The following is a 16,844-nucleotide window of genomic DNA, read 5'->3' on the forward strand; positions in this document are numbered from 1 at the left end:
TCTGCGCGACCCGGCGCAGCGCCGTGCTGGCGTGTCCGGGTGGGTGAAGGGAGGGAGGGGGGCGTGTCGGCGAAGAGGGCTACCTGTTGCCGTCACCACGCCGCTCGCGAGAGACGATGACCGAGAACAAGGTTAGTGAGCGAGGCCGAGGTATGCCTCTCCGATTCAGTGAAGCTGGGGGCAGTGTTGCCACCCCTGGCACACTCACCTCTGCATTCAGGCACATACACAAAAAAAAATATAGCATGCAAAACAAAAAAAATGAAGTAGCTTGGCTTCTGGGTTGTAGCCGTGTCCTTGGGCGAATAATTCACCCGACGTTTCGGTCGACATTGCAGTCGCCATCATCAGGGAGCAGTTTACCTACTCGACCCAGAAGCGAAAGCTACTTCAGACAATGGCCGTGAAAGCCTGCGAACATTATTGATGAAAACAAAATATTGCTGTCTTCTTTAGTGCAAATGTAATCTACACTATTCTGTTAAAGTTTATAACAGCGTAACAACATAAAATTTTATAGTTTAAATGCAATATTCGTTTTATTGCTAAGATATTAAAATATGTCGTTGGTTTGTTTGGCCGTAAAAAGAGGGAGGGGGGAAAATAATCTAAACGTTAAATACTACTATTCCAGCCACATGTGGAAAAAAAAAATGGTATTTCCAGGTTAAAGATTTGTGTACAACTATTGTAAATATTACCTGTACTATAAATAAGGCGACTTTAAATTTTTGTTATGGTTTAATAGTGTAGCCGAGACTGTTTTCAATGAGAGATATCCCTGATACTGCTGTCGCAGCCCTACTGTTTACTTGATACTAGCTGCAACTTGATCCTGTGGTTCTCCAGAGATCCTTAGGATTTAGGAATATAGCGTAGCTGAGGCTGTTTTCAAAAAGACCACCCTAATTGGTTGTCCATTCCAAGTGAAGATTGTTCAATTTTTTTTTACTGTTAAATTTTTATTTTTTCCTGAAATTGGGTACAGTTGCGTACCCGAGCGAATCTTCTCGTGTACCGGGTAGAGACACGTTCCCGAATTCGGGTACGTCTGGCAACACCGATCGGGAGTCACACTGCCCGACGGACAAGTCACGACATGTTTGATCGTACGTCGTGCATAGTTCCAGCACGGCGGAGTTAAAAGCGTATACAAGACAACATTAACACGAGGAACTCTAATATGGCTGTCGGCAAATCTTCCCATGTCAAATGCGTCCAAAAAAATTCAGTATAAAAAAAAGCGCTAAAGACTGCATAGGTCCCGACGATAGTTGAATAACAATGTAACATTTAGTCGTCTCTGGCACTAAGTGAGATTTGAGATAATTTTAGATACAAGGAAGCACGATATAGATATGTTAGTAATTGATAGAAAATAATTCCACTGTTGGGCATGCGAAGAATTACCAAAGAAACGTAATAAACAGTTGAAATCATACTACAAATGTGAAAGTATAATACGCCAACGTAATAAATTTCGTTTTTATATATGAAGATTTTCCAAGAAGGTTATTATTTCTGAAGTTTAGTTTTGCAAGGTTTCTGTTTTGCTTTCCGTCGTGCGACACGGCACGATGAAATTATAAATATAAATCTACTTATTGCGGGCCGTCGGGGTACGTGTTTTGTCATGTTGACGTCACGGAAACCTTGCATTTCATTGGCTGCTGAGCGAGTCGGGGATGTCGTGTCGTGTCCGTTGTGGCATTGTAACCCCAGCTTATAAAAAAGCTCTGGGCTCAACAATGCAATGATCCGTCGCTTCACGTGACCTCAAACCAATCACAAGGCATGAAATATTCCGTCAGTCCGTCAAAATCTTCCCAAGGTTTAACTGTCAGCGGACGACCGGTTTGTATCATAACCTCCAAAATAGTAGTAAGGTATTTCTGGTAACCTTTTACTATCTTAAAAGGTTTTGAAGTTTATTTATTTTGTTTAGCTACTTTCATTTAATGTTTTTAAACTTACTGGTACCACCACTTGAACGTGAATAAGTCGATGGCTACGTTGTCTATCGGCTGGATTGCATGTGATAGGGTCGTGTGCATTTTTGTTATGTTGTTATTGGTAGGGACCGTAAAATATCGGCGGATTCATTTCGCGGTGGTTTAGAACACAAACAGTTTCAGCTTTGTTCTGCTTCCATTGATTCAGTCACAGTTTATGTGAACGTCCCTGAGTCAATGATAAATTCTCATAAATAAAAACACTGAATCACAGGCAACCCAGGCTAGAAATCTCACAAGTGAGCGACCAACGAGAAGGGTACTCTTGCCTGAATGTGCACAGGACTGTGGGGTCTACCCTAGATGGCATCGAAACCGCGAATTCTTCCAGTCCCGAATTTTTGGTTAATTTTCTCCGGGCATTTCAAAATTACCTATGGTTAGAGACCTGAAAAATTCGCGGGTTCATTTCGTGTTATGCTAAAATTCAAATAATTATACCTTAGTGCGGCTTTTGCCATTGGTTCACTGTCAATCTGGAGGACTGAGGGTCGAGACGACTCACAAGTCAGCAGCCAATGTACAGTAGGCATTTGCCCGATTGTGTAGAGGATATTGGAGTTTATCCTGAAGTTCATTGAACCCGCGAATTTTTCCGGTCTCTACCTATGGTCCAATGAGTTCAATTTTAAAATAGGGAATTTTGCAGGTATATAATAAGCGTCATAGATTTTCGTTATGTATTGTCTTTTCGACCGTTGTTTTATTTAAACTTTTTTTATACGAAAATGCGTTTTTTAAACATATTGGTACCCTATTCTGTGCTTGGCATGCAGAGATAACCGGATAAGCGTAGGGTAACCCTTGAATGGTGTTTATTAAAAGGCTTCGGACAGGAATAACCAGTTGATCTCGTTTTCAAAGGAAAAAAAAACCAGCATCGGCTAGAAGAGTCTTTTCCACGCCAGTGATACAAGAGTGTCGCTTCGACCAGGTCGTTAGTGAAGAAGAGGAAGCAGTAAGGTCGAATTTCACGCGTGAATCCATCGTTCAATACACTCTCTCATTTCTGCGAGCGGCTCGAATTTTCCAAGCCTAACTCTGTTTAGGTAAACATACACTATGGGCTGGAATGCATAGGAACCCTGTCATTGCAGCGACTATTATTTCGCTGGATACATTGGGTAGCAAAGTAGACTTGAAGCACACATGCATCTCTTCACGTTGATGATTGGACCACAGTGGTCTTGGCAAACCTGAGCCAGTTATAAACAAGGAAAGTGGAATCAAAAGGAACATAAATTTATCGCGAAAAATATCTGATCACTCATGCGATAGCAAATGATCCCTTGTGATTGGCGGCCGTCTGAAAGAGAAGCCTATTTTTCGGGGCCATTGAATACATTAATTTGCTTCCGCACTGGATGGCCGTGATTGGTGTGCTGGCAGTAGTCATGGCCTGATATAAACCCAGCTAACCACGAAACACAATGATATAAAAGGGGTGACGGAAGACTGCCATATCGGAAGACTACCATACTAATGACAGTATTCCGCCTGGCCTCTTCGAAAAAGGCGGAAAAGTACCATAACGGAAAAGTGCCATACGTCCAAACAGTGGCGGAAACAGAAAAATCTCAAGGGGGAGGGGGGGAGCAGTTCTACCTCTTCCACACACTCCCTTGTTACGTCACCTTGGTTGCTTGGATGCAGCCAGAGATCTTTTTCCAAGCTCTATCCGTTTCATTTACGTCTCGCCCGAATATTTGCTGTTGTTGGTGCATAATTGTGCGCTATATGTAGTTAAAATGGCCAATTGTGCAGTATACAAATGTCAAAATCACTACAGAAAAACTAAAGATTCTAGTCCCATGCAAAGCTTAATAAAACTTTATTCAAACTGTTTCCAAGACATGAAGTGGTTAAAGGTAAGTGTATGAATGTGTATTGTATAACATCGGCGGCCGGGTGCGCGCCCTCCCCTTGCCAAGAACCATGCTTGGTGCTGGGCTTCCTTGGTCAGGGGGGGGGGGGTGCGCCCCTTGCGCCCCCCCCCCTATGAATCCGCCACTGCGTCCAAAGGACGAAACGGAATTCTGCCATATTTTCTTACACCCTCCATGGAATGAGTACAGCAGCATTGCTCTCGAAGTAGTGTATAGAATACTCGGTAGGTAGCGCTGTCAACTTTAAAGATTAGAGATAGCGTATCTGACGGTGATAGTTGCAATAACTTCCAGATCGCGGACGAGAAGAAAGAAAAGTTTCCAAAAATGTATTATAGGAAGCACTCTATTCTTATTACGACGATTTAAAAATAAACTGCATGTGGTACCTAGTATTCCATTCTGCCAAAATTTCTTATACATTCTACGGAATGAGGAAAACGGCCTTACTCGTAAAATTGTAATGTAACTGGCTTCATAGAATTTACATTTTTGTACACTGGAATAATTGAAGTAATTGGTAGATCATCATTTAATGAGTGCAAATCCAACGCAAATATTCAAGGGTTTTCTCATGTAATGTTTTCATTATTATGGTGACTTAACACAAAAAACTCAGATATTAAGGTTTTAAATGCCTAATAAATTATTTAAAGTCTACAAAATGTTTTTTGACGCTGAAATGCGAGGGAAATATTTTTGTGTAGTGTAGTTTGTTGGCACAGGGCAAACAGCACAGGTGCTCTAGGGGAGACATAGGCTCTTTCTTACATGGAATGTTGATGGGCTTAGAAAATAAAAAAAAATATTACTATGCATAGCATATTATCCTGCTTCATTAAAACTGTCAGATCAAATTGAAATTCAGCTTTTTGTGCCTTACAGCACCTATAAACGAATTATGACATAAAATAACACCAAAAGCACAAGACATACACTGATACACATCAATGCGACAAAACGCGAAACAACACAAGATAGATAAAGATTGATAAAGTTCATGTTAACCAATTGGTTACTTTGGTTTTCACAAAAATCTTAAACCGAAACTAAAATGGTGTATGCAAAATAAATATGTAGATTACAAAAGTTTTACCAATGAATATTTGTAGATTATTCAAAAAGAGTTACAATTTTTTACACATTCAATAGTTACTAATGGTTTTTAAAGTGTCACTAATTATGTCTGAACCAACAAAAATGGCAATTAAATGTATATAATAAAAAGTGCATCACCGATCGAACGTCTAATAAATAGAAAATGAAAATAGGTTTTATAGGAATGTAGCATATTCAAAATAATTAAAATTCCTGCATACTTTAATTCTTTACTAATTCAAATCATTTGATGCAGAGAAAGTTTTAAATTTAATAAGACCTAAATATCTTCATGTCTTGTTAATAGTATTATCTACATGTTGGTGAAAAAAAAAGCTTGGCATCAATATAACTCGGAAGTCTTAAAAGAGGACACCACGTTTAATGTCATTACTTACTATGTGATAACTCTGATTAATTAAATTAGTTTTTTGAATAAAGGTTATACAAAAAATGCTATCGTAATTCAGAGAAGTTTGTTAACTTGAAATTTAGATCCGGACAAATGAAATATATTGCATAATAGTTTCACAAACATATTTCCCAATTATATACTTTTTTCATCAGCATCCTTTCTTGATCAATTCTGATTACAGTTGGAATATCAATTATTAAATATTAAAGAGTAGTTACTACTTTGGCAAAAACCTAATACCATGAAATTCCATTTGCAAATTTGACTGAAAAGCATCTATTTGTACGTTAATCAAAACATAGATACATACCACGCATTGCTTGACGAGGCCTAAAATTGATAATTTTTTAATCATAAGATTATGTTGTAAAGTATCAAAGGTTTTTCGAATGTTGAAATAAATAGAATATTTTATTATAAAAAAAGCGTGTGTTAAAGACGATATTCCTGATTGAAAACTATGTGGTTTTACAGAAATAATATTTTTAGGAATAAAATACATGTGCCTAAAAATATTTTTTTTGTCAAAAACTTTTAAAAACACTACAAAACAAAGATTTCTGACTAAAATTTAACCGTCAATAATATTCAAGAAAATATATACAGATGAATGGTTCAACACACAACATCGGTATACAACCACTCACTGAATGATACAAAAATTTATTTATAACATGTTTGAATGATAATGCTACAGTTAATAAAAACTAAAACGCTACAAAACTAAAAAAAAATATTTTTGCAAAACTCCGTTCCCCCGGAGAAACCCCCGGTTTCAAACTCACAGAAAAGTTAACTTTTGATATCATTTTTGGCTTTCTTTTGTTTTACCGTGCTTAATTTGCGCAGCTAATACTGTAAAGCTATTCAAACAACTGTTCGCAAATAACTAAATATCGGAGGTACTGGGGCAACACGAAGCATATTTTGTAGTGATACAGTTATTTTCATGTAAATGTACAAATATGTAAGTTTTAGTTACTTACCCATGTGTTTTAAGATTTTTTTATAGATTATTTGTGACGGAAACGGATATATTTTCGCTAGGCGCGAATTTTATTGACTGATTGCATCCAACATCCAACGTATTTTAGAACGCGTTGTATATGCAAACTAGTTGATGTCATCCAACTTGTCAACAAAACACTGCTACGCTAATGACGTTTTAAGGCGAACTCGTAACCCTCAAACTTTATTTGACACAACATTTGGGAGGAAGTTTCGACTGAGTGTCTGGTAGAGAGACGGAATTTTCGCGAATTCATTTAGTCGCAAGCTAGAATGCAAACCTTCACACTCTCGCGCTGTGTTCATGATTGGACCGCAGTTGTTTGGACACGCCCTTTCTACGACCGTGAGACAACGATTCCCATCTAGGAGAGAAGTAAGCGAATCAGGTAGTGCCAAATAACAAGGATAAAAATGTTCTCGCTAAGAAATCAACCAATGGGAAAGTAAAAATGGGTCGAGCACACCTAAAACTTTGAATTCTATCCCGAGGCCAGAAGAATCCGCGAAATTTCCGGGACTCTAGTGACGAGGCATTTACTGACGTAGCGGCCGTGCACGTAGAGTAATGTAGAGTCCATCCTGTAGGGCATTGAACCCGCCGTCCTTGGCGGTAGCTTGCGCGCACACTTTCATGGGTGGCCGGGCAGTTTAGACGCGGTACCGCATTGGACTCTGTAATGGGCGGTCTCTGGGGTTTAAGTCTGGCGGCGTCTCTCTTTGAGTCGGCGGCCCGAGCCGTAAAGGCTTATAATGGCCAGAGCACGTTTGCACACACACAAGTGCGTAACAGATACCCGTGACTAAAATACTTACCCGTGTTACGTTTAAAAAGAAGGTTATCTGTAAAGTCCGGTTTACGGTCGATAGTTTAACGTGACAACGTCATAACAAAACATTGATGAAATGATTGCATACTTTTGTTACGCAGGTTGGTACTGCGTAACGAGGAAACTCGCCCCTGCGGGCTAGTGGGATACCACCCGCCATACACTGCACGGACTCGGCGCGCGAATTTCAATTGATGCGCGTTGGATAGCAGATCCTCGGGTCCACTCGTGCCGAATCGCCTTTGATCGGAGCACGTGGACGTGGTCGGAAGTTTCCGAGCCGCGTTTCCGATTCAGGATGTCCAGAATATTCCTCGCTGTTTTAGTATGGAGCGCAGCGAGTATATAAGCAGGCTGCTAGCACGAGTTCCACAGAGTCTTCTCTCACCCGGCTGCGTGAATAATGCGGTGACCACGACCCGCACCTTCGATCATCGACGCCGAAAGGCTGCCCGCTGAGGTCTTCAAGCTGCGCACGGATGCCGAAAAAGGCGGTAAGAGAGGCCGCAAATTATACAAGTCAGTTACGGACTTGGTAATAATTCAGTGGTAGCCCAGTAACAATTTGCAAGTTGGCACGGGACTTCGGAAGTAAAAAGTATGTGTCGGACTTTGCAGTAAAATGACCAAGGGGAACATAGAAAATTCCGCCGAGGGTCATGAAGTGGTTTGCGACTAGGAGCATAACAGAGTTCTGCTCAGCAATACTTTAAAAAAAAAATATTTTTTCTCGTTCTATTAATACGGTGATAATAAAAGGTGCTACTACTTGATTAAAACGTTAAGGGCGTAGTGCAGTGGCATTAGCGGGACTATCAGTCGTGGCGTTTAAGACTACCTATGAACATAAACAAGGAGGTAAATTTTTAATGAAAAACTGTTTTAAAATAATTTCAAGCAACAGCATGTAGGTGATTTGTCTCCAATTCTCTGCACTAGTATAGTGTTCGTTTTATTACCAAATAGTGTGAATTAAGAGCCGGCGAAAATGTGCAAGTATCAGGGAATCAGCACGGCGGCAGAGGTAGAATAAAGAAATTCGCTCCGTCGATGTTTCCGGTCCGACTGGGGTGATCAGGTCAAGGATCAACGGAAATAAAAAAACACTCGCCGCTATCACTTAAACGACACTGAAGATTTTAGCCAATTTTATTTGGGGAGAAGTGTTGAAATTTAAATTGTGTTAGAAATATCTCGTTCATAAGTCTCTGGTACTGTTAAAACAATGTCTAATTTTGATCTGTAAGTGAAGGTTTAAGTATTTTGTATTAAAAAGAATTTGTAATTATAACTAAAAGAAAAGGGTCCAGTTAGAATTATTTATTGAGGAATAATTCGTGTGGTTATGAGAAAATGTTTAAAAGGTAGTGAATGGTACGTAATTTTGTATAAATTTATTTCAGGTGTTTTGTTGGTAATCGCTGGAACATGAATTGTAGCAGTAATGTGTAACAGCCAACATAATAAGAAAATTTATATTAATGTATGAGGATTATATGTGTTTGTATAATGTGTGAATAAATCTCTGTACATGCCGTACTAAATATGTGTTATACATTGCTCTGTGTTTCCTTAAGCTCTTGTTGCCATTCTAATTTCCAACGACTAGGTAACACTTTTATGAATAAAATTGAATTATTTTTATAGAATTATCACTATTTTGTATGGATACAAAGAAGGAGTGAAATGAAATCTACAATTTAATTGAATAATTTACTTTAATTTGCACTCATTAATTCAAACATGTTTATTACTTTAACGAAGAGATTATTTTAACTATAACATTTATACATGTTTGCTATTTAACTTCTTCCAATCTGTTTTATTCTGTTAAGGATAGGACGATGATAGGAAAAGTAGGAAACGAATGGGAGTGTTTCAAGTTTAATGTGCCTCGGAAAAAGTCAAATCGATGGTTTTTCCAATCGAGTGGAAGAGAGATAGATGCGGCGCAAGCGTACAATGAGCGTAACGGGACAATGTGCGTAACGTGACACCTTTTCGTGCGTGCAACCTGCGTTAATCGATTTATTAGACGTTGTCACGTCAAAATGAAACTATCACCGTCTAATCTATAATTATTTTGAACTCTCAGGAATTGTTTGAAATGTTTTTTTTTTTTACTAATATTTTCCAAGTATGTAGTTATTAAACTTTTATTCCTCTGCAGCCTTTTTTTTTTTTTTTTAACGAATAGTTTAATTCAAATTTAAAAGAGGGGCGGATGTATTTGCCCCAGTTAGTAATTTCCAAGGATGCGTGTTTGTGATGCCTCGGTTAGCGCGAACTATATTGATCGGTCGCTGACAAACCGCAAATTTGCGCGCTGATTCCAATAGCGCGTTGTTCGATCAGACCACAGGCTTCCAGGCACACCCTCCCCGGCTCTGAACCGATGACATTCTGTCACAGTCGGTCCCAGGGGCGCAAATATGTAGGGGGACGTACCAAGAGTTTTCTGGATACGGTGCTTAGATATATGTTGCCCATATTTTGGCTTGCATGCTTGCAATAAGCAGGAAACTTTAAAATATAAATAAAGTTTTCCATAAAACATAGTTTTGACATCAAACCCGTTTCACAATCACGCTTTTGCAAGTGCAGACAGGCCCCCCCCCCCCCCCCCCCCTTAAGTGAAGGGCTTCTTATTTCCAGTAGCCCCTCCTCTTCCCCCTTCCCACGGATCTACGCCCATGGTTAGGGACAGGCATTTTTCGCGAAAAAGTCTCAACGCCTATTAGACTGCAACAAGGTACACCCGCGCCAGCGGTTTCTTCCTTGTTACTGGCGACCGTCTGCGAGATAAGTCTTTGCCTTATTCGACCGAGCCACTCAGGACGTGTTTGCTTCCGAGCTGAATAGCAGTGATTGGTGTTGTAACAATCGATATGCACCTGAAATAAACTCACCCGATCACGAAACACAGGCGATGCTACAGTGTTTTAACTTTCAGCTAGTCTCGGAATCGTTTCGCGAAAATATGCATGCCCCTACCCATGGTCGATCCCGTCTAGGGTTACCAGACACTGATAATAAAAAAGGAGGACATTCATCTCGCAAAAGGAGGACATTTCACTAAAAAGGAGGACTATATATATATATATATATATATATGCCATGAATTAATTACAATGCAGTACGATATTTTACAATGTTTTGGCATTTAATACAGTTTCATTATAAAGAATCAAACAAACTACGCATATACAGCATATTAAAAACACGTGCTTCTGCATGTGCTGCTACCTGTCAAGCTGTCATAGAACTACTTACTAGTGGGATGACTCTGCGGACAGCGCGCGCTTTACTCAGAGTGTAACTGCAGGAATTATCTCACTTTATAAAAAAGCCGGACATTTTGGAGCATTAAAGAAAATCCGGCCGGACGCAAAAAAATACATAAAAAGGAGGACATGTCCTCCTTTTGCCGGACGTCTGGTAACCCTAATCCCGTCAACTACTGCAATTTCTGACAGATTCACGTGAGGCATAAATCTGGTGTAAGTCCATACAAATTTTCGATTTGTTTTTGGAAGCTTACTGCGTTAGTCTGTGTGCTGTCGTCGTTGTGTTGCCAGAATATCTGTTCGACTTCCTCGCTGGCTTTGCCTTCGCATCGCTGACGTGGCAAGGTCCCTTAAAAGCGTGTCGTCTGATCGGGGTGCATGTGTGTTGATTAGCGCGATTCTCACTGGTGCTTCCAGCGCGGTGTCGCCCCTAAGCGCAAGGCTCTGAACTGGCGCGCAGTCTTCTCGTCGTCACAGGATAACTGTGAAAGTCGAGAGGTGACCGTAACATTATATGGCCGAGAAATGAAGATAAAAGATGTAATGCAAGGCCCTTAAGTACTTTCAAGTATCTGCACCGTTTTTTTTTACGCCTAAACATTACTATGAAAACACGCGTTTTAGCCATTTTAACTCTTAATAAAACACAGTTTAAAAACTTAATCCGAAATCAAAAGTACTTTTCGGCCCTCAGCGAACTCTTAAATTATTTTCGTTAATGGACCCCACTCGGGTATCTAGAGTAGTTTTTTAAATTGGTTAGTTAATCCTGAATCTCTGCGCACCGCGTGTGTGCCCGGGTAGTCGAGGGCCTTAAATGTTAGTACGTGATGGCCAGGGCAAAGAGACTGTTTTCCTACCCTAATTGGTTTTACATTCCAAGTGAATATTGTTCAATTATTTTTTTGACATTACCTTTTCCTTTTTTTTTTTTTTCATAAATTCGGGTCACATTTGCGTATCCGATTTGATCTTCTCGGGGTTACCGGGTACGGACCCGGCAACTTGGGTACGCGTACCGGAATTCGGGTACGTATATGCAACACCGGAACCAACGACCTTCCGGGCACGTTGGAGCTCGACCAATCACGCTCTCTCTCTCTCTCTCTCTCTCTCTCTCTCTCTCTCTCTCTCTCTCTCTCTCTCTCTCTCTCTCATAGCGACGCAGCGTGCTCGCGACACAGCGGCGCTTCGGTTTAGTTCGAGGCCGCGTCGCGGAAGGGCGCCAGGCGTCGTTAACAGTTCCGGAAGGCGCTTATCGCGTTTCGCTCCGGCACGCTTCCTGTGTCGCCGCAGCGGGGAGTTATTCTTAGTCCAGGAGACCTGCACGACCCACATACCGCGCGAGCAAGTCCATCCCACCTTTCATTCCGAAAATAATTAAAAAAAAAATTTATTTTTCTTCGTTAAAAATTACAAGTTATATGTAGAGACCTGCAAAATTTAGCGGTTTCGTTGGCCTGCAGGATAGACTGCACTGAACCCCTGTAGGATCGGGCAAATAACGCAAGTTCATCGGCTGCCGACTTGTGAGTCGTCTCAGCTGGTTCGTCTGTGATTCGATCCTTCTTTGGTTTGAGGGTTTATTAACTGGTTGAGATTCGTCCAGATGAACAGTAAGCCAATAGAAAAAAAATTTTTCTAAGAGGTATATGTGTTTGAATTCTAGCCTATCACCGAATGAATCCGCGAATTTTGCCGGTCTCTAGTTATATGATATTTTATGTTATCATAGTGTGTATTATTATAGTGATAGAAAAATTCTTCTATGCATAAAAACGAAGTTTGTAAAAAACTATTTTTTTTAACTATGAACTTGGATTATTTCTTTTTTTTAATATAAAAATAATAATTTAATCAATGTTTCTAATACAACACTTTCCTAAACCCTAAATTTAAAAATGCTAATTGATAGGAATAAAATGAATACATAAAATAACGTGGGAATGAATGTATAATAAATTAATAAGGTAACTCAGGTCTGTTGGACCCGACGGGACTGCTGCCGTGTCAGAAGGGCGCGCGACCCCCGTTGGATTAAAAAAAAACAACCGCCTATGGCCAATGGACAGGGAATTGAAAAAAAAAATCCGCGGGTTTCAGTGACCTCTAGGGATAGACTCCACGTGCGTTCGGGCAGATCACACCTGCTCATTGGCCACTGACTCGTGACACCTGTTGGCTGGGGTGCTTTTGAATCGCTCCATAAACGCGTGGGTCCCCCTGGACAGAGGGCAGGGCGGGTGTCGGCACATCCAGACACATCCAGGGACAATCAGGCACATACAGGGACATCCAGGGACACCCAGGGACATACAGACACATCCAGGGACACCCGGGCACATCCAGGCACACACATGGACATCCAGGCACATACAGGCACATCCAGGGACACCCAGGGACATACAGGAACATCCAGGTACATCCAGGAACACCCAGGCACATACAGGAACATCCAGGCACATCCAGGGGACATGGAGGTGACACCCAGGGGACATGCAGGGGACATGGAGGTGACATCCAGGGGACACGGAGGAAACACCCAGGGTACACGGAGGGTGGTTGTTGCAGCGCGCCGGCGGCGCGGCCTGGCAGCAGGACTGGGCCTGGTCGACCACCTCTGTGCTGCCCGGCCTGCTTCAGCTGACGGAGCGCGAGCAGCAGATCATCCTGCGGGTGCTGCAGCGCGACGAGGAGCTGCGCCGCTTGCACCAGCTGCGCGTCACGTGAGTACCCTCGCCCCCGCAGCATCCAGCTGCATTTCCTCTGCATGGGAAGTGAGAAATTATTGAATAGATTTTTTGACGTGACGACGTCTAATAAATCGATGAACGCCGGCTGCACGCAAGAAAAAGTGTCCCATTACGCACATTGTTCCGTTACGCACATTGTCCCGTTACGCACATTGTCCCGTTACGCTGTGTCCCGCTACGCTCATTGTACGCTTGCGCCGCATCGATCTCTCTTCCACTCGACTGTTTATAAAGTGAAGTGAAAAGTTAATGTGGTTTTCATTGCTCATTACAACAACAATTTCGGCAATAAAGGTTAATTATTCTTGCATTTTAAAAAATCTGATTACTAGTGTAATTTCAAGGATTTATTCTTTTATTGTTAAAATAAAAATGATTCATTTTATTCATAAAATGTGCAATCATTTCATCAATGTTTTTGTTATGACGTCACGTTTAACTATCGTCCGTAAACCGACTTTACAAACAACCAATTTTTTTTTTTTTAATATTTGCGAACATATAGGATGTTGTGCACATTAAGTTCTTAAAATGTCCCAAGAGTTTATAGAAGTTTCCGAAACATTTCCAGAAGAAATAGGTACTTCGAAATCTACCAACGTCTATAGGCTGTGCCGAAAGGGATTTTTTTTTGTTTTTTGTTTTTTTGTTCTAACACTAACAATAAGATGTTCAAGTAAAAACACCCCCCTCTAGTAAGGTTCCTGCTCCTTGGCACACTCGGGCAATTGTCAACTGCGACCTGTTCATTGGCTGCTGTCTTGTGAGACGTCTCAACTGGGTTGTCCGTGATTCGGCACTTCATTGGCTGCGGGGTTTCTCGTTGGATCGCGGTCCTCCAGGTAAAAGATGTAGGCCAAACGCAGAAGCGTTGCATAGGACTTGAGCCTATCGCGAAATGATTTCCGCGAATTCGTTCAAGTTTTCTAGTGATTCTAAGTAGATTCTGACAGTGTCAGCGGCCAATTGGCACACTTAATCGGCCCGAGCAGGACAATTGGGCCCAGCTTTGAGCGAGTATGATACGTGAAATTATAGTTGTTATAATTGGACACAATGGCTGATACGTGATACGGGAATAAGAGGATTTGAAGGTCTGATGCCACCCCCCCCCCCCCAAACCCTTCCACACACACACACACACACACACACACACACACAGAGAGCTTTTCCCCTTTTTTATAGCAATTTACTATGTATAAAATCACTCTTTGTGTAAGGGGTAATTATTTTGTGAAATATTCATACGAGCTTTTGATTGAGCCGTCACTGAGTGGACTGTATCTAGGTATTTAATTTGACCCGTCGTTCATCGTCTGTGAGCCAATAATTGCCGAAGGTTCGATTTATCAAGTTAAATAAAAAAATTTTTAATTAAAATCACGATTATTTCGTGGAGTCATTTTACTACAGGCTATACTCGACTTGCCTGTACACAATCACGCTTTTTTTTTTTAGAATGCTCATTGGTCGATAACAAAGTTATGTTCTTTAGCGGGTGACATAAGATTGGGTAACCACTTTTTCCTCCCTTGTTTATCATTGGCACAGCGCGTCAAGAGCACTTTAGTCCAATCATCAACGTGAAGCATATATATATATATATATATATATATATATATATATATATATATATGTGTGTGTGTGTGTGTGTGTGTGTGTGTGTGTGTGTGTGTGTGTGTATGTTTTTCAAGTCTAGTTTTCTGCCCACTCAACACGCAAAACTAATCTAGGCTGAAATTTTAATTTATGTTTTCATCTTTATTTTAATTTATAATGTTAAATCGTGAGTGAACTAAGCAAATTATGTACTTACTTAAAAATAATAATAATTTCTCACAAATAAATAATACTGTGGGGAGAAAAAAACACAGCCGTGTAAAGGCATGGGAATTCGAGTTTATCTTCTGGCACGTGAATAGAAAGGTAGTAACTGGAAAAATTCGCGGCTTTATTGACCTCTAGGATGGACTTCACAGGCCTCTATGCACTCGGGCAAACTACACCTGCTCATTGGCTACTGACTCGTGACGCCAGTTAACTGAGGTGCTTTTGATTCGATACTTCTTTTGTTGGGGCTCAGAGTCATTCAGATAAACTGTGGTCCAATAACTGAAGTCAATCGCCCTATGAATTCGAGAATTTTCTAGTCTCCATAGATATGGACTGGAAATAATTAACGGCCTCGTTTACTTGCAGATAGACTCCACAGTCATCTGCATACATCAGGCTCCCTTCCCACTGGCTGTTGACTTGTGAAAAGTCTCATCTAGGTAGCCTGTGATTCGATACTCCTTTTGGTTCACAGGCCGTCATTGGCCCAGGTTCCTCAAGATAATCGGTGACCCAATAGCAGAAGCAGCGCAAAGTTGTGAGTATTTGAATCTTAGCCTATGACGATGCGAATACGCGAATTTCATTACAAAGTTGTGTCTGAAATTTTTGTGCTCTTTGGGTACATCTGGCAACAGAGCACACTAAATCGAGGACAGCGCTTATAGCAGATATCGTGCATTGGAAAGAGAGAGAGAGAGAGAGAGAGAGAGAGAGAGAGGTTAAACAGAGGTGCCCACCCCCCCAAACACTATGACTCACCCCCCCCCCCCTTCCTAACCTAATGATGCCCCCCCCCCCCCCCCCGAAATTTTTTATGCCATTTTCTCAATGATTTACTCAATGATTTTATAATATTATACTTTTTTAGTATTATATTTTATCACATTTTGCATTAATTAAAACTGATTTTCTAATAATAATTTTGGTCATATCAGGTAATATTTCCATCCTGAACCGACAGATGCCAAACTGCTTTTGTTGAGGAAAGTGCGGGGTTGCCAATTTGATTTACAAGATCCCTTTCAATTATCAAAGCACCAGAAACGTATTTTCACATTAGAAGGTATTATTATGTAAATAATATATACATTTTTCTCGTCTTTTAACCACCCCCCCCCCCCCCCCCTGAAATTTTAATGACGCAGTCTGCGTCGTTACCCCCCCTTGTGGGCACCCCTGGGTTAAATGCCCGTTTAAATGCACACTGAAATCTAAGGGCGAGAAATGCTGTAGGTAAGCACCTGCGAAAACCAGACAGCACCCTCTGGCTTTATGCGGTCTTTGATTTTTTTTTTCACCTGTTAGACATAAAGCTTTCGTTAAATAACTCCCGGGGCCTTTTACTGCACGGAAATTGAGTGCTGCCCTTTTCCTATGACGTGACTTAATTAATTTGAAGACCCACAGCTTCAGTGGGGGGTGGTTAAATTGTTCGGTGCGTTTCCGTCGAGGGTTGAAATTTCCCCGTAGGCGTTGGGGTCATCGCTCCACCCGGAAAAAACTTTCGCGGATTCATTTCTCGATAGGCTGAAATAAAAATGCGTGTATACCTTTCAGCTGACTTTTTTTTCCATTTAGGCTCATTGTTAGAGACCGGAAAAATAATTTATATAAGAATTATTCGCGGGTTCATTTCGTGATATGCTAAAATTCAAATATTTATACCGTTGTTCTGCTTCTGCTATTGGTTCACTGTTAGTATGTAGGACTCTTGGCCAA

The 16,844-nt window shown here is 40.9% G+C and overlaps 1 protein-coding gene across 2 annotated transcripts in view; it reads left to right on the forward strand.

Annotated features, from left to right (window-relative positions):
- Window positions 1–16,844, forward strand: part of LOC134539531 (uncharacterized) — a 264,735-nt gene continuing 247,891 nt past the window's right edge. The window contains exons 1-2 of one of the 2 annotated variants that reach the window (XM_063381631.1): window positions 1–131; window positions 13,108–13,262. In XM_063381631.1, coding sequence (XP_063237701.1) covers window positions 117–131; window positions 13,108–13,262 — 170 coding nt within the window. In that variant the 5' untranslated portion in view covers window positions 1–116. The remainder of the gene's footprint in view (window positions 132–13,107; window positions 13,263–16,844) is intronic. The other variant, XM_063381634.1, reaches the window with a different exon arrangement.

Source organism: Bacillus rossius, chromosome 15 (genome assembly GCF_032445375.1).
Source record: "Bacillus rossius redtenbacheri isolate Brsri chromosome 15, Brsri_v3, whole genome shotgun sequence".
NCBI lineage: Eukaryota > Metazoa > Arthropoda > Insecta > Phasmatodea > Bacillidae > Bacillus > Bacillus rossius.